At 43.8% G+C, this 26,483-nt stretch overlaps 1 protein-coding gene across 2 annotated transcripts in view; it reads right to left on the minus strand.

Moving 5' to 3' along the window:
• Nucleotides 1-26,483, minus strand: part of LOC137652318 (ATPase family AAA domain-containing protein 5-like) — a 334,913-nt gene that overhangs the window by 181,913 nt on the left and 126,517 nt on the right. For both annotated transcript variants that reach the window (XM_068385648.1, XM_068385649.1), the window contains exon 7: nucleotides 24,035-24,696. In XM_068385648.1, coding sequence (XP_068241749.1) covers nucleotides 24,035-24,696 — 662 coding nt within the window. The remainder of the gene's footprint in view (nucleotides 1-24,034; nucleotides 24,697-26,483) is intronic.

The following is a 26,483-nucleotide window of genomic DNA, read 5'->3' on the forward strand; positions in this document are numbered from 1 at the left end:
GATGCGTGGAAACCCAACGCATTGGTAGGCGACGGTCCATAGGAAGACTACGGTCAGTAGCATTATGATAAGCAGAAGATTGACGAGCAGGCGATCGACGAATGGTAGGATGACGGGCACCAGGAGACTGAGCAGGACAAGGACAAGCAGGAGGTCAGCGAGTAGGCGATCGACGAGATATAGGTTGACGAGCAATTGGCCGATGATCAGGCGGCAGGCTGTGTCCTATAGAAGGGCGAACTTCCTCCAAAGGGGGATCGCGAGCGATTTTTTGGCAGGGAATCACGAATCGAAGTTTGGTGACGAGCAGCAAAATGGGAAGGAGAAAGTCAAGAGGCAGGCAAAGGTCGGGAACCAGGTGAAGTCGGACGAGACAGCTCCTCAGAAGAGGAGGGCTGCGGGGACGAGGCCGATTAGCCAAAAAGGCCTCTCTTCACCAAAGGTGAAAGAGCAAAGAGGTGGACTAGTACGGTGGTGTTTACGACTACGAAGACGCCACATGGGGGTCGGTGGATCAGCAAGCTGACCGTCAGCAGCAGCAGCAGTCCTACGAAGAGGAGTCTCTGTGAGTGAACTCCCTTGGGAGGGAGAAACACTCACAGGAGAGACATGCCTAGGACTTTGCTCCCCCACCCCCAAGATGGTCAGCAAGGGGGGAAGCACAGCCTTCGGCTATGGTGGAAGATGCAGAAGAGGTAGGGGAGTCGGCCAGCAGGGCAGCAGACTAATCCTGACACCACGACATTGACGAGGGCCAGAGGATCTACCTCCGAAGCCGAAGAACACTGCAAACCAGCACCCCGGTGCAGCAGCTGCACCAGAGGCTTCTTGGAGGGCAACCCAAGGAAGGTCAAACCTTTAACAACGGAGCAAGTGACAGGGGCCACCCCAGGGGAGAGGCGGGGCTGTTTTGCTATGGGAAGTTAGGCAGCCTGCGTTACTAGTCGACAGTCACCCAGAGGAGACCAAATGAGCAGGATCTTCGGAGGACAGTTGGGAAGCAGAAGAAGAAGCTTTGGGTTTCTTTTGCTTCGAAGTAACCTTTGAAGGAGAAGAACCCCGCTTAGACATCTTCTTGCGTTGTCGCCCAAACCTTTCACACTGGGAGGAAGACCACTCCCAGCATTTATTATACTTATTGTACACTACACCGTTGACCCCTGCAGATCGGGCAAAGCTGTGAGGATCAGTGTCCTCGACGGACATGAAGGTATTGTACGTGCGGCCCTCAGGGACAGGGCAGGTACACATATCTACAGGGAAGGCGCCAACACAAACACTGGACAGATAAAGCAAAAGAGATTAATGGCAGTCCAAAAATGCGAGGAAGAAGAGCGGCAACAACTGTTCACCATACGAGCCAAAAGCTTATTTATTTCCTTTCTCAATGGGCTATTTTTCCCTGTTGGAACCCTTGGGCTTATAACATCTTGCTTTTCCTACTAGGGTTATAACCTAACTTGTAAAACTAGCTATAATAATAATAATAATAATAATAATAATAATAATAGTAATAATAATAATAAAAGACATTGTAGGATTCTGGGATAACCAGGAATTTTCTTTTCAAAGAAAGGAATGACCAAAACAGCAATTCACCTAATGTTTAGGCTGGTCTCCCAAGAAGGGAGTATGGTGCCTTATCTGCAGGATAAAAAGGACATGGAATTAAAGTGCTATGACAAGCACTGGAACCAAAGGGATCATTTAGCACTACACTGAATTTCTAATCAATAATGTGTATGTTTGATTTAAAAAGTCATAAGAATTCAGTGAAACTAAACTCATCCAAATTTCTTAACATATATTTCAAGTGCATACATCATATGCAGGTAATAATTTATTAAAATTGACAAAATAAATACATTAAACAGTAAAGTATAGTTGTGTGATACATAATTCTATCCTACATTTCTCAAGAAATATCCATGCTATGACCTAATATGTCTACATTATTTTCATTAAGTTGCAGTGTTATTAAACATATTTGACTGATTTCACTATTTTGACATGAAGCTTGGAGATTACCAAATCCACTTTCAGGTAACAAATCCTGTACAACAAAAATGTAGTGAAATAAGAAAAAGAAATATTTTGCTTGAATTTTGTATAAGTTAACTATTGTGCTGAGAGGCGAGATGAATGCAACTAAACTTTATTCAACAATCATTGAGTTTATATACAAGGATTTAGGAACAAAAACCTCACAAAAATTCATATACAATAATAAAGCATGAGCTAGCATGCTTACACAGGTTGGTCTATTAAAAGTGCAGGGAAGAGAGAAGTGATAAAATAAAAAAAAAAACCATTACAATGTACAAGCGTGTATGAAACTTGTGCGGTATATGGCTTTCCCCTTCAAAGTGACATACATGTGGAATAGGGCGCCCTCCTCTTGAGAGGCGTACTGTAGGTGAGTTATCTGGCAGAAGATATACAGTTTTTGGTGATCAATGGATACCCAGTCTTCTTTGCCACAAATGTTAAATAAGAATGGTTTTGACGTATGACGGATCAAAAGGAATGGGCATGTGAAAGGGAGCATTAGCGGTGGTTATCTAGTGTCGTTGCTCAGAAAAACGTGCGTTGCTGAGAGGAGATCTGTTGGTATGTGTTGTTTCGCTGGGATCTTGTATATCTGGCGGAAAAGAGTAAATTTCCCCACAACGACACTTAGGCCCTGGAGATTATCATAGTAGGTTGTAGACGGAAAAAATTTTCCAGGGACAACTAACGGGTTGTCGTACACCATTTCAGATGCCAAGACATCCCGGGAGTTTTTAGGAGTGGTTCTTAATCCCAGGAGGAGCCAGGGAAGCTGAATAAACTAGTTGGAATCATTGCAGCCCGACATCAAAGTTGCTATAAGGATGCGATGAAAACGTTCATTCATTGCATTGGCAGTCGGGTTGTAAGCAGTTGTCTAATGTAGGATGATGCCCAATAGATTTGCTTATGATGTCCATAATTGAGGTGAAACTGTTACCCCTGTCAGAAGTAACATGCTCAAGGATATCGAATCTAGCTATCCACCCTGAGAGTAAGACGGATGTTGCAGTTTCCATGGAATGGGCTTCAGGCAAACGAGTGGAGCGGTCATTGACAGTAAACAGGTAACGATATCCTTGTGATGTGGGTAGGGGACCTACTACATCGACGTGAAAGTGGGCAAAATGACGCTGAGGTTGAGGAAAGGTGCCCACTTGAATCGGTGTGTCCATGTACTTTTTAGGTTTGGCAGGAAGTAAAGGCGCAGTTCTTAGCTTGCTTATTAATGCCATGCCAAATAAACTTCGTCTTCAGTAGCTGTCCAGTACAACAGCGAGAGGGATGTGCAAGGCCATGAATGAAATTAAACACCTGTCAGAGCATGGGAGCAGGTATCCATGGTCGTGGTCTACCAGTACTGACGTCACAGAGGGTGGTGGTATTAGAGTCGTCGAGGGGGAGATCTTCCCAACAAAGGGATGTGCAGGATGTCCTACATGCTTGGTACTCTGGGACTTTTCATTGGTCTTCTGCCAAGACATAATCCAATCCCAGGTAAATTGTGGCCAATGTGTTTCTTGACAGGGCATCAGCAAAGGGATTCATTTTTCCAGGGAAGTGTTAAAGGGTGCCATTGTATTCAGTTACGGCAGAGATATGTTGGCTTTGAGGGCGGAACAAGCGTCAGACTGTCGAGTGAAGGCGAACGGGAAATGTGAATGACGAAGGGCATACCTGCTAAGAACTGGTGAAAGTGACTGACACCCAAGTGCACCACCAACAATTCGTGGTCGAAGGTGAGAGTTGCCGGATTCCACCTTGGACAGTTTCCTACTGAAGGCGGCCAATGGGTAAGGCGATCCATTGTCCACCTATTCGAGTACTGCACCAATAGTAACAACGTTGGCATCGATGGAGAGGAGAGATGCATGTGGCACAGTAAAAGTGAAAGCAGCAGCAGTTGATAGGGCATTCTTTGTGTTGCATAAAGGCCGCTTCTTGAAGGGGACCCCACTTCAGGTCTTTTGGCTTGCCCTTGAGGGAGGCTTAGACGGGGGCAAGAGTGGCGGCGATGGCTGGCAAGAAACTGTGATAATAGTTGATCATGCCCAAGAATTCTTGCAGAGCTTTGATGGTCTATGGGATGGGGAAGTTCTGAACAGCTGCTACCTTCTCAGGGAGGGGGTAGACTCCTTCAGAAGTGATGTGGTGCCCTAAGAATGATACTTTGTTGGGGCCAAAGTTACACTTGTCATACCGGATTCAAGGACGTTCTGTTGTAAGTGGTTGAGCAAACCGTATAGGTGACGAATATGTTCCTCTTTAGAGGAAGAGAACACAAGTGTGTTGTCTATGTTACATAACAGAAGGGGAGGTCCCCTAAGATACCATAAATGAGATATTGAAATGTGGCCTAAACATTAAAAAAAAAAAAAAGAGAGAGAGAGAAGAGAGAGAGAGAGAGAGAGAGAGAGAGAGAGAGAGAGAGAGAGAAGAGAGAGAGAGAGAGGAGAGAGAGAGAGGAGAGAGATTTTTTTGAAGGTGATTGTATCAAATGAGGTGGCGATGGCAGTCCTTGGGGATGTCTTCTGGGTTCATGGGCATCTGATAATGCCCCTTCAGGAGGACGAGCATGGAGACCTTCACTTTGTGCAAGTAGGTCACATTGGCCATGTTTGGAAGGGGGTAGTAATCCGGTTCTGTCTGGATGTTCAACTGCCTGCAATCCCCACAAGGACGCAGAGAAGCCGTCTTTCTTCAGGGACAATGTGTAAGGGTGACATCCATGGGCTGGAGAACTTTAGCCAAAAGCCCATTTCTTCCATTTTGCCGAACACTTGTTTGGGGTCTACCAAACGATCGCGTGCCAGAAGCCTATATCTGGTGAACCCTGGGGGGCCTCTATTGTCTTGATATGGTGATAAATACCGTGCTTGGCAGGAACCGTGGGCGCATGGCTAAGATTTCTGGGTATGACGTGAGGAGGTGAGCGTATCATCTGTGGGTGTGCTGATGTGGGTTGAAGAGTTGTCTATGAGGAAGAGTCCGCGTTGACTAAACGTCGGTGAGCAATGTCAACTAGATGGGAATGGGAGAAGAAATCTGCACTAAAGATTGGCCATGTGACGTCAGCGACGAGAAACTTCTATTGATATTTGGCGCTTCCAAACGATAATGTGAGGTTCTTGAGCCGTGGGTAGGGATTGCAGATCCGTTGGCACCTACCAGGCAGGCGAAGGCAGGCTTAGAAAGACTACTTTGTATCCTGTAGAGTGGACTTGGTATAAGAGAACTGCAAACACCCATGTCTAGTAAAATTCGCACGCCGTAACTGCATCATGTAAAAAGAAAAGATTAATAACAGGGGAGGCCACTGCCACAAGCAATGGCCTACTTGCATGCTTTATGGCCTCTAAAAACCTGTAGAGGTCGTTGGTTGTGGCGTGAGCGAGAGTGGTGGAATGCGGGTGGTGGGCGGCTTTGTCGCCGCTCCGGCATGTCACGGGGTGGGCGTCTGTGTCCTACTGCGTTCACGTTAGCTTCGGTCGATGTTGAATAGTTGTCCTTTTCGTCAGGAGTGGAGACATCAAGGAAGTCTTGAAGGTGGTCGACTTTGGTCATCAGGTCCCTCATGGGGAAAATATTGACATAGGCGATGGCAGTACGTACAGGTTCGGGTAGGCGTCATACACAAAGGCACATAGTAGTCACCTGCCGAGGAGAGCCGTCTGCAACAGGCTGCAGGCAAGCGATACTGGTCATTTCCCTGAGAGCGAGCAAAGTTATTAAGAAAGCCAAAAAAGTTTGGCTATACAGGCGGTTGGCGATGATGAGTACTGCTCCAAAAGGTATGTTTTGAGGGTGTCATATGCTAGTGGGGTGTCAACTTGGACGCAAAGCCGATCTATGATTTACGGGAAAGTGTCCTCGGAGATCACCGCAAGAAAATAGTCTGCTTTGCTGCTTGAGCGAGTCCCGCCCTTAATGCGAAACTGGACCTGAAACCAGGTGAATGCCTCTGTACTGGTGAGGGCAGTAGTTTCATGGGTGTGGCTATGATGAAAGAGTAAGGGTCAAAGGGTGGCATAATCAAACAGTAAGACAGCAGTGATGGGGAAGGCAGGAGGGAGCTGGAAACTCCAGTGGTCACCAATGTGCGAGAGAGCTATTAAGTGATAACTGAGAGAGAGGTGAATGCAACTATACTTTTAATTATTAAACAATCATCAAGTTTATATACAAAATTGCAATCAAGCAAGTTAAAAATTCTCTCAATATTCGAGTTCGTTATGGAAGAATTATTGCACATCAGAAAATTAAGATTATTTAAATAGCTAATTGTGCTTAAATAAAATATTTATGTGGTTTTGTTTTAAATATTAGGTGTATTTTATCAATAAATATTTTGGGTGCCATGATCAGATCAGCTGACCTAATCACGGCACCCAAAATAGATTGATAAAATACACCCTAGATTTAAAGCAAAAGTACATAAATGCTTTAATAATGCTCAATTAACTTCAAATAATTATAATTTTAGAGAATGCAATAATGCTTATGAAACAAAATTTAATATGAGAGAGAGAGAGAGAGAGAGAGAGAGAGAGAGAGAGAGAGAGAGAGAGAGAGAGAGAAAATCAATAATTATTATCAAAATATTAAGTATTTAGTTTATAAATAAGCTGTATTTCTGTTTAAGAAAGTATAGATAATATACTGCGCAGGAGAGTAAGAAGTTGCATCATGCTTCTAGAGTAGCAGCGTATGCTACGAGTCTTGAACGAAAACACCGAACACTTACAGTAAGTACAGTTAGGCTGTACTGTAGTAATATTACTGTACATATTTACAGTAATACACACTACAGTATCAGTGAGTATTAGGTTACAGTACAGTATTACTAGATAGGAAAACTTTTGTTATACAGAACAGTAAGGAGATGATGACGACTTGGTAAACTTCACCTTGGCACAATACTGTACTGTAACCTTACTGTGTCCAGTACACAGTGTACATGTGTGCAAATGTACTGTACACTGTACATATGATTATAAACTGTTGTAGAAATCAAATTAAAACATTAGCCTGTATTTACTGTGTTAATCATCAGCTCAGGCACCTGCTCATGGCAAGGGTTAGTGACTTTTTAGGTTAGGAGTTAGCCCACCCTAGTGCAGTATTTATTCGCGAACATTTACAGATCATTACCTTAAAGATGGCACATACAGGTCTTTAAGCACCCTCTCTGTAGGCATTATGGTTGCAGTGCAACAAGTAATCTAAATATCAGCTCTCAAAGGACACGTAACTGTTCTTAACTTAGGCATAATTTTTTCTCTGCATTATAATGGTGTAATGGACACTGAGGTGGATGGTGATCTTGATTGGACTTGAAGCCTAGCATTGGTTTTCACCTTAATGCAAGTATAAATTCCTAGAATTTGATAATGAATTCCATGATATATTAAAATTTTATTTTTATTATGTAACTCTTGATGTTCATATCACTTCTCCCGTGGAAAAGAATTTTATTCAAAGTATGGCCTTGCATCTTCACAAGCCGGCTACACTGTTCACAAATGATTCACTTTGATCTCTCTCTATCACTTATATGAATTGTATCTATAGAGGAAAGGTATACCTCTTAACTTCACAGATACTTCCTCCCTCCTAAGGATAACTCCCATATAAATAACTAAGATGTTTGTATCAGAGTGGGAATAAACTACAAATCTAATACAATTTGTATTTTTCTTAATGAAAAGAACCCAATTTAATACAATTTGTATTTTTCTTAATGAAAAGAACCTGAGTTATTTATCAAAGATCCCACCTCTACCGCCCTACAAGTCTTTGACCACGTAAGCATTGTGAGGAGGCAATGTGGGCAAGCATCCTCTTGCTGCATAGGCATGCATTTTGGTTGCCTAACAATGAAGCATGGCGCAATCAAACCAATTTTTTTCGATTGGCTGGTTGTGAAAAACAGGACTAGCAGTAACCCATATAAATGACTTAGGTTTGTATTGTATAACTAGGAAAAATCACAAATTCTAAGTAATTTGTATTTTTCCTAGCAGTACTTACCTCGAACTACTTTCTTAGGAGTATCTGGGATTCTCCTCCCAAACGACCAGAATTTTGTGTAGTTTCCCCTATCTCCGTTTTCTCTAGTGGGGTCCCTCTGTGGCGGATGGATACTCACCCTGAGGCGACCAGGGTCAGCGTGCGAGAGCATGGTGCTAGGTCTCGGTCGTCAGTAAGCTTTTGATAACTATGGTTTCGAACTCCTGCAAGACACTCGGGGAAGGCTGGGTGGGCAATATCCCGAAAGTAGTTCGAGGTAAGTACTGCTAAGAAAAATACAAATTACAGTACTTAGAATTTGTGATTTGTTCCAACACGGAGTACTTAGTACTTACCTCGAACTACTTTCTTAGGAGACTTACACTTTAGGAGGCAGGGGTGAACTTACAGGCCGGGAGACCCGATAGATCTCATTCGATTGAACCTAGATAGGAGGATGGGTTCTAGCTGACAACAAAAACAGGGTAGGAGACTCGGGGAGAACTACGCAAAAAACTTTCTAGTGTCTATGTAACTCACCTCTACGAAATTCATCCGAACGTGGGCGTCTCCAATGATCGAATCTCACATGGGCGGAGGAAAAGGAAAGGGAACAGAGGGGAAGCAGGAAAAGGGGATAGTAAGGAGGAACTTGTGTCGCTTGGAATTACTTCCCTCGGGCTTCCCCGGGGCTTCAACCTTAAACCTGTTGGAGCGCAGAAATGACTGGGCCGATGGAGAAGGAGTCCAGAGATTTCCTTGTACAGTCCTTCAGGTAATGGGCCGTAAACGTAGACTGTCTGGACCATGTACCTGCTTTCAGAATCTGGCCCACTGCCATGTTCTTGTCGAAGGCCAAAGACGTGCTTACCCCTCTAATGTCATGAGGGCGCGGTTTGCCCGGCACCGTGGATCCGTCACTGTCATAAGCTTTCTTTATGACTTGTCGCAGCCAGAAAGAGATGGTGTTCTTTGACACTGCTTTCTTTACCGGGCCCGAGGAGACAAACAGGCTCTTGATCCCCGGCCAAAGTCTGGCTGTCCTTTCAAGGTATTTTCTGACTGATCTGACAGGGCACAACCACAAGTCTTCGGGATTGTCTGAACGTGGAATTGCTGGGACCGAAAACCCCTCGAACTTGGGGTCGCAGGAAGCAGGATTTTGCGTCTTGCCCACAAAGTCAGGCAGAAACTTAAAACTTAGGTCCTTCCAACCCTTCGAGTGTGAGACCTCATACGACAACCCGTGGAGCTCACTGATTCGTTTAGCGGAGGCCAAGGCCAGGAGGAAGACCGTCTTAAGGGTAAGGTCTTTGTCATGAATGTTTCTGAGCAGTTCGAAGGGTGGCTTAGATAGGGCCTTAAGGACTCTGGCTACATCCCATTACGGTACTCTAGAGGAGCGGGGAGAACATGATTGCTCAAAACTCCTTATGAGCATTGAGATCTGCTGAGAGGCTCCTAGATCGAGTCCCTTGAGGAGGAAGACCTGACCCAACGTGGCTCTAACTCCCTTGATAGCTGGGATACACACCCCTAGGTTGTCTCTCAGGTGAACCAGGAAGTCTACTACCTTGTGAATAGAAGCATCCAACGGTCTCAGGTTCTGGGAGGCGCACCACTTTGTGAATGTGGCCAATTTCACCTGGTAGACCATGACTGAGGATTTACTCAGATAACCAGTCATCCTCGCGGCGGTCTTTGACGAGTATCCTTCCTTTCTCAGAAGACGCTCGATAACCTCCACGCGTGTAGGCGAAGGGGCGGAGGGTTTTCGTGAAACTTCTCGAAGTGGGGCTGACGGAGAAGGTCTTCTCTGTCCGGCAATGGCCACGGTGGGAGGACCGCTAACTCCTTTAGGCCTGCGAACCACTCTCTCTCTGGCCACCAGGGCACTACCAAAGTCATCTGCAAGTTCTTTGACCGTCTGACTCTGTTGAGGACTTGTCTGAGGGTTCCGAAGGGTGGAAAGGTGTACACGTCGAGACCGTCCCATGGGTGCTGGAAGGCGTCCTCGAACGCTGCTGCTGGGTCTGGCACTGGAGAACAGAACACGGGGAGCTGGGCATTGAGCCTCGTGGCGAACAGGTCCATCACCGGCGACACCCACTTTTGGATAATTGTCTGGGCCACCTTTGGGGGTAGGGACCATTCTGACCCCACTACTTGACCTACCCTGCTGAGGCCGTCGGCCGCGACGTTCTTTTTCCCTGGAATGAATCTGGTTGTTAACTCGAAGTGTTCTTTCTCGGCCCATTCTAGGATCCTTGATGTGAGGTCGCACAACTCCCTTGATTTTAGTCCTCCTTGTTTCTTCACGTAGCCTACCACGGTGGCGTTGTCGCACATGAGTGCCACCGTGTTCCCTCGGAGACGGTGAGCAAACTTTATGCATGCTCTCTGGACAGCTAGCAGTTCGAGTACATTTATGTGTAAGGTCCTCTCCTCGGGGGACCACTTTCCCTTCGCTGTTTCTTCGAGGAGATGAGCTCCCCACCCCTCCTTCGACACGTCTGTAAACAGCAACATCTCTGGAGGGGCGGTCGCGAATGGCATCCCTTTCAGGATGTTTGACCTGTTGGACCACCACCTCAAGGTCTCTCTTGTCTCCAGTGATATGTTGATCATCTTGTGAGGAGATTCTCCCGGGGACCAGAGTTCCTTTAGGTTCCACTGAACCATTTTTAAATTGAGTCTTCCCCGAGGGACCAGCTTCTCCAATGATACCAGGTGGCCCACTAGTCTCTGCCAGTCCGCGGCTCTCCTTGGTGTGTCCGATAGAAAGGGGAGGAGTACCTGATCTAGCTTCTCGAGCCTCTCTGCGGAGGAGAAGGCTTTCCCCAATTTGGAGTCCAGGACCATCCCCAGGTATGTCATCCTGGTGGAGGGAACCAACTGTGATTTTTCCATGTTGATGGTGATCCCCAAAGTCCCTGCAGAACCGTAACAGTTTCGCACCTTGCTCCTTCAGTACTGCCTCTGAGGCTGAAAGTAGCAACCAGTCGTCTAGGTAGCGGATCAGGTGGATCCCCTGCTCGTGTGCCCATACTGACACTGTGGTGAAGACCCTCGTGAAGACCTGCGGGGCTGTCGACAGGCCGAAGCATAGGGTCCTGAACTGCAGAGACTGGGAACCCCACTTCACCCTGAGGAACTTCTTGCTGGAGGGGTGGACAGGGATCTGAAAGTATGCGTCCTTGAGGTCCAGGGACATCATGAAATCCCCTTCTCTCAAGGCTGCCAGCACTGACTTCGGTGTGTCCATCTTGAAGTCCGTCTTGCTTATGAACTTGTTGAGGGCCGAGATGTCGATGACCGGCTTCCAACCCCCTGTCGCCTTCTCCACCAGGAAGAACCTGCTGTAGAAACCTGGGGACTGGTCCTTGACTAGTTCTAGCACTCCCTTGTTCAGCATGGCTGACACCTCCTCTTGTAGTGCTGAATTCTTCAAGGGGTCCTTGGGTGCCAGCCATTCTGCTCGTTGATCAGGGATCAGAAGGGGCGGCTCCGCCAGGAAGGGAACTCTGTATCCTTCCCTCAGGACTGCCACGGACCACGGATCCGCCCCATTATCCCGCCATGCTTGCCAAAAACGTTTGAGGCATCCCCCTACCTGAGGCTTCGGCAGGAGTAGGGGGCCTCTCTTCCTACCTCCTCCTGGAGGCACAGCTAGAACGGCCTCTCCCTGGGCCGGAGTAATTCGGTCTAAAGGACGCCTGCGGAGTAGTACTTCCCCTACGGGGGGGCTGCGACGGTTGACGCCAGGACGAAGAAGGGGAGTCTCTTCTAGACTGTGCTGTAGAAGGGTGGGGGCCGTCCGGCGCAACCCTTCTATGAGTGGGACGTCTTGCTGTAGGGGGCCTGGGATCCCCTGTCTCCTTGAGCTTCTGGACCCTCTCCATAGCTTCTTCCACAGCTTTCAGGGGGAAGACGGAGTCACCCCACACCAGCGAGTTCCTTAGGCATTTCGCCTCTCGTTCGGGGAGCTTACGGACCAACTTGTTGAGGACCGTGTCTCTCCTCTGCAAGATCCAGTTCGCCGTCTGTGTGAGGGACTGGAAGGTGAGGAACTTCATGGCCTTCCTCCCGGAGCAGATCAGTTCTTGGAGCAGAGTCTGGTTTTCGGGTACCGTCAGGTCATGGGATAGCTGAAAGCCAACCAAGGTGCATGCCCACCAGTCTAACCACGATGTCACGTTCACGATATCCAGAGCCGTATCTTCCATCATGGAAGCCTCGGCTGGCGAAAAGCACACTGGGGCAGAGGAGGATCTGTCTTCTGAGCTTCCCTGGTTGAGGGTGGATATCGCCGCTTCCACCGTGCGGAGTCCTGAGTGCCGTCCGTCAGGGACATAAAACCTTTTCTGGGTCCTTAACCCCGGCAGTAGCTTGAAGGACTCTTGGGCTCTGAGTGAGTTTACCTGCCCTGTGACGTACCTGTACACGTGATCCATCCCTAACTTTACGTCCGCAGCCAACGGGAGGGTCAGTGATGGCTTCTGTTGGACGGGGTTATCCACCATCCTTCTCAAACCCGAGAGCCAAGCTTGCTCTATCGACGGTTTTGGTTCGTCCAGCCGGTGATGACGTCTAATTAGGGCCACGACTTTCCTATAAAACGACACCTCGTCCCCTAAACTCTCCGACGTCCATCAAGCCTTCCACCACCTGGTCCTCCGCGTCGGGTGCCTCGACAAGCACGGATGGATCCATGTGGGAGGCTACGTCCTCTACTTCCTACCGATCCAACGGCGCGGATACTTCCCCTACGGGTGGATCCGCCGAGACGGAGGTAGCCGTCATGGGTCTACCTCCTCCCGGGGAGATCTGTGGGGCATGGGGTCCACGGTAAACTGCCGGTTGGCCAGGGCGCTTTGTCAGAGCTGCTGTGGTACCGGGGATGGAGGCCATGATACCGGGCCGAAACAGCGGCTCTCTCCGCTGGGTGGATGGAGCCAGTGACTTGGCTGGTAATGGCATGGCGAAGTTGACGTGCGTCAGCGGCTTCAACCGACGGGCGGATCAAGCGGACGACACATGTGGCAAAGGCGCAGGGGCGGCTCCAGAGGTCAACGCGGCAGACACTGGAGCGGCGGAGGCCCTGATCGACCCGCTATGGGGGAAAGCCACTCGAAAGCACTTGTCTCTGGGCGAGTGACTCTTCTTGCTCTTCCTCCTGGAGGTCTTCGAATGTTTCCTGGAAGGGCCTGAATGGGAGCAAGACTTCCTCCTATGAGACCTCTTCCGTTTCCTTCTTGCCTCCCGGGGGTCGGAGTCCTCTGAAGACGATGAGGAAGAGGAGGAAGAGACGGAAGAAGAGCTAGTTGAGTCCTCTGAGTCCTCCAACGATGATGTAGGGTCTTGGCGTTGTTCCACCGGCATGAAAGACTGCATGAAGTCAGGCGGGAGCATCGACAACAGCGCTGGGGGAGTCCGCAGCGCCCTCCTAGACGCGAACCAAACATCAAACTCCTCTTCTTGGCGCATCGGTGATCTGAAGGGCGTCTTAGGCGGCGTCCAGACGATGGAGTCGGGTTCCGACGAACCTGTAGGCTGCCTCTCTTTGTCTACTTCTCCCCCAGGCGCTGAAGTACCTGAAATGCACTGCCATGATGCGGGGGAAGGAACCAATCCCGCCTTCCCCCACACCGGGTGTTTGGTCGAGACGGGTCCTGCGGGCACCAGAACCTCGTCTCCCGAACACACTCCCGTCCCCCATCAAGCCCCCCGCACGCCTGCGAAGCAACAACAGCCCCCACATCAGTTACATCGGACTCATGGGGAGCGGCAACGGACTTACCTCGTCCCCTACTCTCGGTAGGGGAAAGTGACAGAGAACCCCTCTCCGACGGAGCGGCAGGTGACTCCAAAGGCGACGTGGCGCCAGCCTTCTTAGGGGACCTCTTAAGCGCCTTCTTCTTCTTGGTGGCGTACAAAGCCCACTGGATCTCTAGCCAGGACGCATACTCTGGACACGTGGAAGACGGGGAACAAACACTACCCCTGCAAGAGGAGCACAACGAATGCGGGTCTACCTCTGGCTTCGACAGCCACACACCACAAGACTAACTGGCCTTAGGCCCGGGGCAACGGCATTGAGATTCCATAAGGAAGCACTAAAACACCAAGCAACACAAGAACACTGGGATAAGTGAATGAAAGGGCAAAAGGGAATGGGTAGAACACGCGGTAACACAAAGGGTCGGACGGGATGTGAGAGAGTGGCGAGATGTGAACTACGCCGCGACCAGAAGCTTACTGACGACCGAGATCTAGCACCATGCTCTCGCACGCTGACCCGGGTCGCCTCAGGGCGAGTATCTATCCACCACAGAGGGACCCCACTAGAGAAAACGGAGATAGGGGAAACTACACAAAATTCTGGTTGATTGGGAGGAAAATCCCAGATACTCCTAAGAAAGTAGTTAGAGGTAAATACTCCGTGTTGGAAAAAATACAAATTACGTTAAATTTTTAGTTTTATTATACCTATACATACATAGCATTGTATGGTGATGACTTTCATGTTATGAGTCGTGTTACCTAATACAAAAGCTGTACCTTGTACTGAAAAGTAATATGAACCAAAATACCATGACAGAAAGCATGTAAAAAGAATGTAGAGTACTCCAGTACAGTGGGTTACCTATTGTGTTCGTTAACTGCAGTAGGTAATGGTCAGGGAGTTGCTAGGCTATGAGTTGACCCAACATAGGGCACCAAGCATTCGTGGATGCTTTAGATTCGCATCTGTCTCTGTTATCTAGCCCCCTCAGCTGTATGTATCTCTCGAGTGGATAATCCTGGCTTCATTCCTGTTCTTACAAGATTGAGTTTAACTTTCCGCACTGGTTATGACTTGGTGATTGTGATAATTGAAGAGGTAAAAAAAAGAAAGATAAAAAGCGGAGAACAAGAACGTTGCACTGTGCAGTAATCCTAACAGAGTTGGCGCAGGGAATTTCTACGAAGAATTAAAAACTATTTGAAATGTTTCGTGGCTCCACTCATGTGAATCATTCAAGTTGCAAAGGAAGATGCCTGACTGTATTTCCAATCGGAGATTCTCTGCAATTAATATCATATTTTCTTGTCTTCACCAAAGGAAGCACCTCTCAGTCTCAGTGGTGAAAGGATATCACTCAGGCTTTAGTCAGGTCTTCAAAATGGATATACATCTTTCCTCTTTGTGGGATTTGTGAATGCTGATGAGTAACTTAGAGCAGTCTTACCCACCCTATAGTGGGATGAGACCCGTTTTCTAAAATCTGTTATCCATGCCCCATACGAGAAGGGTATTGGATAGAGATTTAACTTTCTGCTAGCCTTAGCATCAATGATATGATTAGGTAAGTTTTACGTCATTTTGCATGTCGCTGGTCATTCTGAAGGATGGAAGATGGTCTCCTTTAATTTTTATCCTGAGTTTGTGGCTAAGACCTAAAAAGCAGTCTTCCACAATACAAGGTTTGAAGAGTTTTCCATCTGTTTTCTTCAAGAGATGTTAAGCTTTGTGTTTCTCGCTTACAATATCAATGAAAAGATATTAGTTAGTCTTATGGAGAAACCTAAGTGATAAGAAACAGTACACTATGTCTGCTCCTAACTATGTCTGCTTCATATGTAATAACACAGAGGGAGAATGGAAAAGATGGATAGTATGTGATTGTATTAGACTCTACCATAAGAGACGTGTACATACTGTTTAGTGACAGCCATCACTGATAATGAATGGAATAACCTAGGTTGGTTATGCCCACACTGCGTACGTAGAGCCAGATAAAACAATTTAGTAATATTAAAATTAAAGGAAGATGTGAACGTGAGAGATCTGGCCCTGAATGAACAAGATGCGAAAATAGATGACTTGGAAAACAAACTTGCGGACCTTAGCGCAGACGCAGCAAATTCCACCCAGACCACCGACCTCACTGAAAAAGTTGACATTCTTGCCATGAATATGGAATCAATTAAAGCAACACTTCAAACATTGATAGACCCAAAACCGGAGAAACCGACATTTGCTGACAAAGTTAAGGAAAAAAATCTGTTGATAATTAAATCAACTAATACAACAACTAAAATTACTGAAAGAAAACATGAGGTTGAACAAGCACTTGAAGACATTCCTATACTTAACACGAGGTCAACTACGAAAGGAAATGTTGTTGTAAACTTTGAAAACTACATGATCAGAGAAGAGGCGGCAAACAAAATTCAGACATTGGTGACCGACACTGAAACGAGAAAAATAGGAAAACTAAAACCAAAAATAATGATATGCAATGTATACAATGATGAAGATGATGTAGTAAATGCTCTGATTCAAAGACATCGCTGCCTGGATCAAATCCAAAATATAGAAGAGAAGATAAGTGTAGTCCTGAAGAAAAATGCCTCGGGGGGACGACCCACTATGTACTGAAATGTGATCCTGAAGTTCGGAGGGCTATTCACGATAATGGGGACAACATTTCATTACGATGGGGTATCTATAACATACATGATAGGTACCAAGTGATCACCTGCTACCACTGTCAAAGGTATGGACATTTTGAAAAAGATTGCAAGTCCAAGAATGATAATAAAGTTTGTGGGAAATGTTCAGGGAGACATCCCACCAGGGAGTGTAATTCACAAATGTAAAAGTGTATAAACTGCATAAAGTTAAACAAACCAAGTGACCACACAGTAAATTCTAGGAATTGAAAAGACTAGCGGAAAATACTGATCATGGTTACTAGGGATGTCATAAACTCTGGCTATGTAAATGTACAATCTGTAGGTAATGAGACTGTTCAAATTCGAGAATTGATAAACGAGAAATATTTGGATATGCTACCATTATCTGAAACATGGTTAAATAACTTGGACAAGGCAAAGATCACTGAAATGATGCCCCCAGACACATGCCTTCTTTCACATAGCGAGAGAAAGTAGGTCTGGTGGGGGTGTCGGACTCTTTATTCATAAAAGTTACTCAAATCTCAAAATGTTGAAAAGAATGTGTAACAAGCTTTGAATATATAGAAATAAACTTTACGCCAAAAAACAGAAGAATATCCTTTGTAAACAATACGTAATCTGAAACAATAAATACTCTGAACGAACAAGGTAAAACGACAGCAGCCATCAAAGTAAAGTAAGTAAAAGCAATCAGAAGGATTTGCTTCTCTGTCTTGTGAGGGCACTACGGCACAATCTTCAGAGATCTCTTTCTTAGCTCTAGCAGAATCAAACAAGGATATCCAAGAATGCTGTTCCTTTTTGACTTTATAAGACCATTACATGAGCCTATCCCTCAACCGGTTAATGGAATGTTGGTCCAGCTCGAGCAATGGTTCATGAAGTTAGTGGTATCGTGTCTGTGTTAGCATATGCGAAAAACTTGTCAGTGACTCAGGGTATTAAAGGCAGGAGTTTGCAAAAATCAGACAACCTTAACCTATACTTGCTGAAGTAGTGTTTATCCACAATTGGATACCTTTACCCTTAGTCCTGTGGTGACTTCTTAACAGATTGTGTGGCCCGCCTACCTCCCTCATGGGGCAAGAAGCATCTCATCTGAGATAGCAGTTTTAACATGAGCCTAGAATAAAAGGTGGAGTGACTGATCTCCTATTCTTTATTCTCCCTCTCTTGTGGTTACAGCAGTCATGGCTGTATGTGCTGGATCAGTCATCAGATGCAGTTAAGTAACCTATCTTTACAGGTATGACCTGTAAAGAGATATCTCCTTCATCCTCCCAGAAAAGGGGGAGAATATATAGAAAGCATTCGAACCCTTTTTCACGAATAGCAATAGATATATTTTGACAACATATCCTATATTGGGATACAGGGTTTTCTGTGACTAGGTTGAGTGTCATACACTTTTGGTATGGGCCTAACCTAATGCTTTTAACATCCCTATGATGAGACAATTAGGAGGTTGGTAAGAGTCATCACATTTGCTCGAGTACAGGACCTGGTTCACTGAAAATTACAGGGAAAGTTGAACCAGCTAGAAATTGGTTTGTTAGGACTTCTCCTAAGGTTGAGTTTGGTATTAAAGGGCTGTGAATTACACTTCCAGCCTGAATCACCTCACAAGATCAAAAGTGCTGCAGTCTTCCTGACTGACAGGTGGGTAGGGCTTCCCCAGCAGGACCTATCAGTAGTTATAACTACCTCTTTAAATTTTATTCACATTTCTAGCTTTTCCGAAGTCTTACTTATTACAGGACTAGTGTTTGTATAATTAAGAAAAATAAAAATTTCTGCAAAAATTTTTATTTTGGTTATATAAGAAATATTTCGTACAAAAATTTAATTTGTCCATCCACATGATAGCTGGATTTATATTGCCATACCCTGGGTAACACTACTGTACAGTATTATAATGTTATTCAATGTATTGTGATATCATATGGAGCCAAATGTCAAGGGTTATCTTACGCTATGGAGTTTCCTCATTCATGTTTTTAAAAGTAAATAAATATTGAAGGACGTGATTAAATGGTGTACCAGACGTGTTTCATACAGGCTCAAAAACTGTAACGGCTTTAAATTTTTATCTTATCACTGGCTCTTCCCGGCAATGTTAATAGAAAAACCTGTGTAAGCATGCTAGCTCATGCTTTATGTAGACAAGTCTGCTGGGCAATCAGAGTCTTATGGCGAGAGACTGCTGACGATGCAGGCTGCTCTGAAGAGCGATGGCAGGGAATGGACAAGTCCTATTCCCTCCGGAGGAATCTCCCGACAGGGAGACCCACTAATGAACCAAGTCTTGATAGAGGACGGGAAAAAGAGACCAAAGTCAGTTGCCGCTGTCAGCGATTCTTCCTGCAAAAAGGAAGATTGCATCTCAGAGATTTAAATGATGGTACCATTCCGGCTCTGACCAGAGCCCTAAGGACGAGTGGAACAGCTTGATGTTCCACCCCTTTTCTGAAGGGAGTGTCAAATCTGGGGAAGGGAAATGAGGAGGTCAACTCCTTGGATGAGATTCGTCCGTCAACCTTTATCTCAGGCCTGTCTCCTCTCCGGTTCTCGTAGGGAACCAGAGAGAAAGAAGATCCCTCGCGCTGAAGCACCTAGGATCTGGCTGCCCCTGAAGAGGTTGGATTCGATGGAGACCAGCAAGGGCTTGACAAACCAGTGTGAAAAGGTAGCATATGAGACGTAACCACTGCTGGTAGAAAGTGCGTCCTGAGTTAGGAAGTGCTATCGCCATCTTTCACCTTTAACCCTGTCATTCTGCGAGAAAACTACTGCAAACTGATGACGATGTTCCGATCATGAAGATAAAAGAGAGAATTGCCCTCACACCTCAACAGGTGGGTGGAAGAGACAGAAGTGTTTGCTCTTGTAGCTGGACTGCAGATTCTCTGTCTTTGGCAAAATGAAAATGATTACTCCAAACTCATAGAAGGGGTTATCAACTACTGGAAAAACCTTACTCGAGGATGAGAAAGGGAGTTTTCTTTAGAAAAGAACACCAGCCAATAGGAAAAATCAGGCTGCAGAAGAGCATCATTGTCCGAGGATTGAAAAATATGGCTTGGTCGTACATGCCTCACCGGAAAAGCATACCGCGGATGGAGGCTGAAGATGCTTGTACAAAGACCCGAGGGAGCATAGACCGACAGAGACAGAGAGCAAGAAGAGATGTCAGCAATCTCTGGTGTTCTCAGGAGTTCCTTCATCCAAGGGCTAACCGGACCCCCTGTTACATATCTTCGCTGGCCGGAAGAATCCTAGCAATTATTGTTAAGTTGTTATAGCCAAAGCATAAGACAGTGCTGAATTCAATCCTCTATATCAAGGGAATAACCCCACTGTCTCCCGAAGCAGGTATGAAGGGCCAACGAGCAAATCCCAGGAATCGGCCCCAAGAACCATGTCGAAGATCCAACAAACTCTTGAAATTGTGGAAAGAAGATAAGCCAGTAAACCTTAAGGATTATGCTCACACCCTTCACTCCAACCCACTAGAAGGTGGTGGAGGATAGTAGCCTGGAGTCGTTATTTTGGCAACTGCTGTGTAGAATTATGTTCTAGCTGCCAGAAGGCGGTGAAAAGCGAGGGCGCCTGCACAACTAGCAAAGGTCTTATCCATGAAGACTTCGACTCACAAGGGAAGCGGTAGCGGCCGGAAGCAGCAACCTCGTCCTTGAGGTACATGGCAAGTAGGCTACTCCATAGTAGAAAAGAAGTACCAGTGGAGGTCGTGGAGCAACGAAGAAAACAAACGGTCTGAGGGATGAAAGTCCGCGAACATGCCGAAGACTGGAGAGTTGATGAAGAAGCCTGCCAAACGTGTACGTGGACTCTGAAGCTCCAAGAAGGAGTTGAACACATTGGGAACCGAAAAACCCTGCTTGTGTTAAAACGCCAAGCTCCAGGAGGTGAGTGGGGTATTAAGCACGAAGGTTAACACTTGTACTTTACCCCGGCTGTTGGTGGAGAGTGTTGGGTTAGGTTCCAAGAAGAGAATGTGTGCTAGTCTCCCTCATGAGGGTTGATGAGCAAGAACCGATTGTCACAGAAAACAACTTTAACTCGGAAGGAAAAGTAGCTAGACAAAAACCTCCAGGTGCTAGAAGCAGTTGCTGGTACAGAAGAGAGTTGACTGGTGACGATTCTGAGCCGGCGAATGACAATCATGAGCTGGCGAACAGTGAGATGGGGAACTGGCGCGTTGGTGAATCAGCGAGCTGGCAAAATAAGAGCCGGCGTTCGACGAGCTAGCAATTGGCAAGCTAGCGATCAGCCAACTGGCAAATCGACGATCTGGCAAATGGAAAGCTGGCGATCGGTGAGTTGACGAGTGAGCGAAAGACGAACAGCGAGCATGCAAAAGGAGAGCTGCTGAACGGCACTGGCTAGTGATGATCACAAGCTGAAGAACGGCGAGCTGGCGATCGGCAAGCTAACGAAAGTCACTTGTGAGTTATGATTATAGGCTAGTGAACGGCAAGTTGGCAAGTTGACAAACAGAGGTGATGAACGGCGAGTGACGATAACGAGCTGGCAAACGGCGAGCTGGCGAATGGCAAGAGACGATCGCAAGCGGGCGAACGTCGGTGGTCGCAAGCAGAAGGACGATTGTGGGGGATTGTGAATTGACTGTGTAGCTGCAGCAGGGCTGAGCAAGGTGAATCTGATGGCGAGACGACTCAGCTGGGTGTGACGAGTCTGCAGAGTGAGACGAATCTTGCTGTAGAGACGAGATTTGGGTAGGTCTGCTTCTGAAGAGGAAGAGCGGGAAATGGACGAATCCAATTCCTACTGGAAGAATCCCCTGAAGGAGAGAGAGAACAGGTGATGGAAGACTCTCCCGTGGACGGAAAAGGCGACCAATATCTGCTGCCCCGGTCTTCAATTCCCCCGCAAGGAGGAAGACTGCTGAACAGAGGTTGGTGAAGGGCCTATCCCTTGAAAGGGAAAGTTCCAACACCTGGAGGCAAACCCAGGCAGCACTGTATGCATCCTCTCAATGAGCTCTACCTCAAATTGAAGATTGACATAGAGTGCTGTCTGAGAACAAAGCTGAAGCTAATTCTCTGGGTTTCCCGCGAAGACGTTACCCGAAGAACGACGTCAGGCTGATGGACAGGAATGGACGAATCCAATTCCAGCCGCAGGAATCCCCCAAAGGGAAGACCGAACACGTAAAGGAAGTATCTCCTGCAGACGGGAAAACGTGACCAACCTCTGCTGCCGCTGTCAGCAATTTTCCCCGCAACCAGGAACATTGCCGACCAGTGGCTGGTGGAGAGACGTTCCCTCGGAACGAAAAATTCCCACACCTGAAGGTGAACCTCTGGGCAGCACTCTCTACCTCCCCTTAATAAGCCCTAGCTCAAATTGAAGGTTGACATAGTGTTGCCTGAGAAACAAAGCCGAAGCTTGTTTCTGGGTTCCCCCCTGTAAAACTCTGAGGAGTTCTAAACAGCCACTGCTCCAGAGGTCCAGAACTGCCAGAGTTGTAGGCAAAGAAGATGGAGACTGGCAGAATCATCCGACTTCACACTCCTTACGTCCGCATGCTAGCAGTGAGGAAAAACAAAAAAGAGAATGAAACCCCCACCTACCCAGGAAAACAAGCTAATCTGCGGATGGGAAAGGTTTCCCCCTAGAGCCACAGGAACAAGCTAAAGGCTAAGCACTCCCTTCACCAGCTGTCATTGCCAAACGAAGGAGAGCGGCATCAAAAGTGCAGAAGAAAAGTTAAACGAACAATTTTTTACAATTTAAAATTTAATTAGATAAAGAAGAACCAGTCCGAAGAACAGCCTAACTCGCGAGCAGGAAAGATGTTCCCCGAGAGGCACAGGATCTGCCGCTGCCCATATAATAAGGGAGAGCAGCGTTGTCAGCAAAGAGGAACAGGACCAAAGTCCAGCTCTGGGTAGGCCGCAAGCAGTCTTCCCTCCGATGAACTCACAGGGAACTAGTGACATCAACATCCCGAACAGAGGAGTATTCAGACAAGACGATTCCGCTAAGGCAGCCGGGTCGCTGCACTCGGAGAAGAGAGGGAGGTCACCAGTCTACAAGTTGTCAAGCATCAAAGATGATGAGATCATAAGAGAAGGTTTCTTTGCCCTTGAGAATGCCACAGTATGCTGATATGAAAAACAGCAACATTCACACTATAATGAAAAAGAGAATGTCATATATATATATATATATATATATATATATATATATATATATATATATATATATATGTATATATATATATATATATATATATATATATATATATATATATCTATATCTATATATATAGATATGTATATATATATATATATATATATATATATATATATATATATATATATATATATATATATATATATTATATATATATATATATATATATATATCTATATCTATATCTATATCTATATATCTATATATATATATATATATATATATATATATATATATATATATATATATATATATATATATACATATATATATATATATATATATATACATATATATATGTATCTATATTTATATCTATATATTTATATATCTATATATCTATATGTCTATCTATCTATCTATCTATCTATATATATATATAATCTATCTATCTATCTATCTATATATATATATATATATATATATATATATATATATATATATATATATATCCATATATATATATCTATATATATATATATATATATATATATATATATATATATATATATATATATATATCTATATATATATATATATATATATATATATAAATATTACAAGAATGTTTAAATATATATACTGTATAGAAACAAAAGAAAAAAAGAAAGAAAAATCAAAGGCCATTAAAACAGTTGAGAGGAGAGATGAACGTCTACCCTTTCCGAGCCAAAGGAAAAAAAAAAAAAAAAAAAAACGAAACAACATAGGTGTGTGTGAACGGGGTGGCCGGCAACCCCCCCCCCCTAACTAGCGGTAGAGTAGTTCCATCTCGCTTAAAATTCTTTATGGCTAGTCTTCCAGCTTCGGCAAAAGATAATCCCTATACATAGCAAGGGTTTGTATATAGTGTTGGAGTAAACTACTACATAAAAATAATCATCTGATGTTATTATGTATGAAAACGAAATCAAAATGAGATGTATATTTTTGTGAATAAAGGTGGATCTACATTGGGATTCCGAAATTTTGAAATGTATATTCAGTTATCCATAATAATTATATTAGGTAAGATTATGAGGCAACTAAAATTATATTATTTGATAAATTCTTCCCATTCCAAAAACCAGGAGAAAAAATAAGAGAAGGGATGCACTAAAATCAAGGTTAAGAATGGATCCTTTAGATAAGCCATATGAATCTACAAATTTTACTCACTTAGCTTGCTAAACTAATTTATCGAATAATCAACACATACATATTACAAATTCATCCTATTCTTGGGTAGTCAAGCCCAAATCAGCAATATAAGCTAAAAATATTTACCAACCTTTTTTGGGTAAATCCTCTACTTCTTTCTTTTCAGACTTCCTGTCCTTAGCTTTAAAAGCTTTGGAATTAGTGTCTTTTATACTGCTCCTGGGAACTGTCTCAATTTCACTTACATCTGAATCTTCACTACTACACATTTCTTGAAACATCTTCCTTACTTTCATAGCTGCTTTTCGTGATGGCCTTGAAGCAACAACTTTTGATTCTTCACACACTTCAGTATTTTTTTCAAGCTTTTTCTTTTGTTCTTTGACCTCTTTATTTTTTTTCATATGCTTTTTTCGTTCTTTCATTTTAGTAAGCTTCAGTTCTTTTGGTGGAGGTTTTAAGACTAACGGTGAAATCTTGAGCTTTTTGGATATGGCCTTTGTTTCTTTACTACAAGAAGATTCTTCACTGATGACATTTACATTCTTTTCATCAACAGCTACATATACTTTTATGTTAGTTTCAGCCATTTTCTTTACTTCATTATCTTGTAATGCCAAAATTTCTGCACATATTCTTTTCTTTTTATTTTTGGGACTCCTCTTTCTTTTCCCATTTGTTTTTAAAGTTTTTAATTGGTTTTGAATTTGATTTTTCACATTTTCTTGAGAACTTAACAATTTTCTGCATGTTACTACTTTACGAACCTCTCTCTGTCTTTTATTCTTGGAACTGAAAAGAAAAAAAAAAGTTACTCCAATGTTCCTCAATCTTGTAATAAATGAAAATAAATTGATATCAGAGATCAAAGTGTTAAGTTACATGTTGCCTCACCAATAGGGAATATGCATAATACTCAACCTATTGGGATGCAATTCAAGGCTTCTCTTTCATCATAAAATTCAAAAGCAAATCTCAAGTTTCTCTTTCCTTGACTGTTGTGAAATACAACTCTACTGACTTACTGTGTGAATAAGCTAATTAAATTCCAACAATAAACTAAGTGTGAGTATAATACTGACAATAATGATGGTAACAAGTAAGTAAGAGTGTCATCTGAATGAAGTTAAAAAAATTAAATGAGAGACTGATGCACATAATATGGTAGAAGCTATTTCTTGGTTGGGCATTCAGCATTATTTTGCTAAGATATTATTTCAAGAAATGCTGCTAAGAAAATGAGAATCGAAGACATACTGTCATAATACTAAGTAAGCTTGGTCAGATGAGTAAAAACAATTTTAGTATAAATATAAAAGCATTTCCTTTTTTATGTGAAAAATATTGTTGATCTATTTCTCCAGTTCCAAATACAGAAAAGAATCAATCATCAAAATTAATAGATAAGCATACATTAATCATAATTGTTGAAAAATCCATCAGAAATATAAAAAAATACCAACTTGCCGGTAAATTGTAAAAACAAAATAACCAAGTACTGTAATTCATAGTGACATTGAAGCTTTGGAAAAAACTAGTTTCACAGTGTTTTGCATTACATATTATAGAGAGCATAAGAGTTCCTCACATGCTCCCTTCAACACAAAATGCAGTGCTTTATGCATTTTAACTTTTAAGCTGTTTTTTCCAGTCTTAATATCTTAATATCTTAATATTTAACATTTAACATTTCTCCAATATGAAAATGAATCTAGAAATGCAACTCAATTGACTGTTTAAACTAACTTATAGCAACCGACACTTACTACTGACTTCGAAAATAAAGGACTAAATTCAGATAATTAAGAGTAGCATTCAGTTGGCAAAGATCACCATAAGAAGTACCTAATTCTGAGATATTTCTATTTGTTTACTCTATATTTCTCTACAGTATATATTTTTTTTTACCTTATTCACTATTAGTATAACTTCATTTTAAACAGACTATTCAAGGATTAATTCTATACTAAGAGTATAATTTTATTTCTTTGACAGATAATAAAGTTAAAAATATATTTTTTTTTCTTTAAGCTCCTAGGTATAGGAAAAAAAGATGGTTGAATAATATTCATTCTCATGTTTGTAGATTGTAATAACCTATTTGCTCTTATTGAGAATGGTGATGGTGATTCATAATTGTTTATGAATATATCACTGAGGTTGAATAGCTTCTTTGTTGGAGAATTAGTGGACAGAATCTTTAATTCACCAAACAGAATTACAAAATCTCAATGTAGGGACAAGGATGGTTCCTGACTTCCACATAGCACCAAGATATTTGGGGAAGACCTAAAGGCTCCGCTACAGTCTTAGACCTTGAGTGTATATTGGATCTAAAGACTTCAGAGTAGCTTCAGATCCTGATCCATATAATGGCCTACCATAATCTATTCTAGATAACACTAATGCTCAATAGATCATAAGTAAAGTTGATATTTTGCATCCCGTAAGATATTAGATAATTTTGGATTTGATGTAAGATACATGAGCTTTCCAATTGATATGAGTATCAAATATTAGACCAAAAAAATTTACCTTACCTTGGAATTGAATCTGATTGTTGCCTAATGCGAGGTTTA

Source organism: Palaemon carinicauda, chromosome 13, assembly GCF_036898095.1.
Source record: "Palaemon carinicauda isolate YSFRI2023 chromosome 13, ASM3689809v2, whole genome shotgun sequence".
Lineage (NCBI taxonomy): Eukaryota > Metazoa > Arthropoda > Malacostraca > Decapoda > Palaemonidae > Palaemon > Palaemon carinicauda.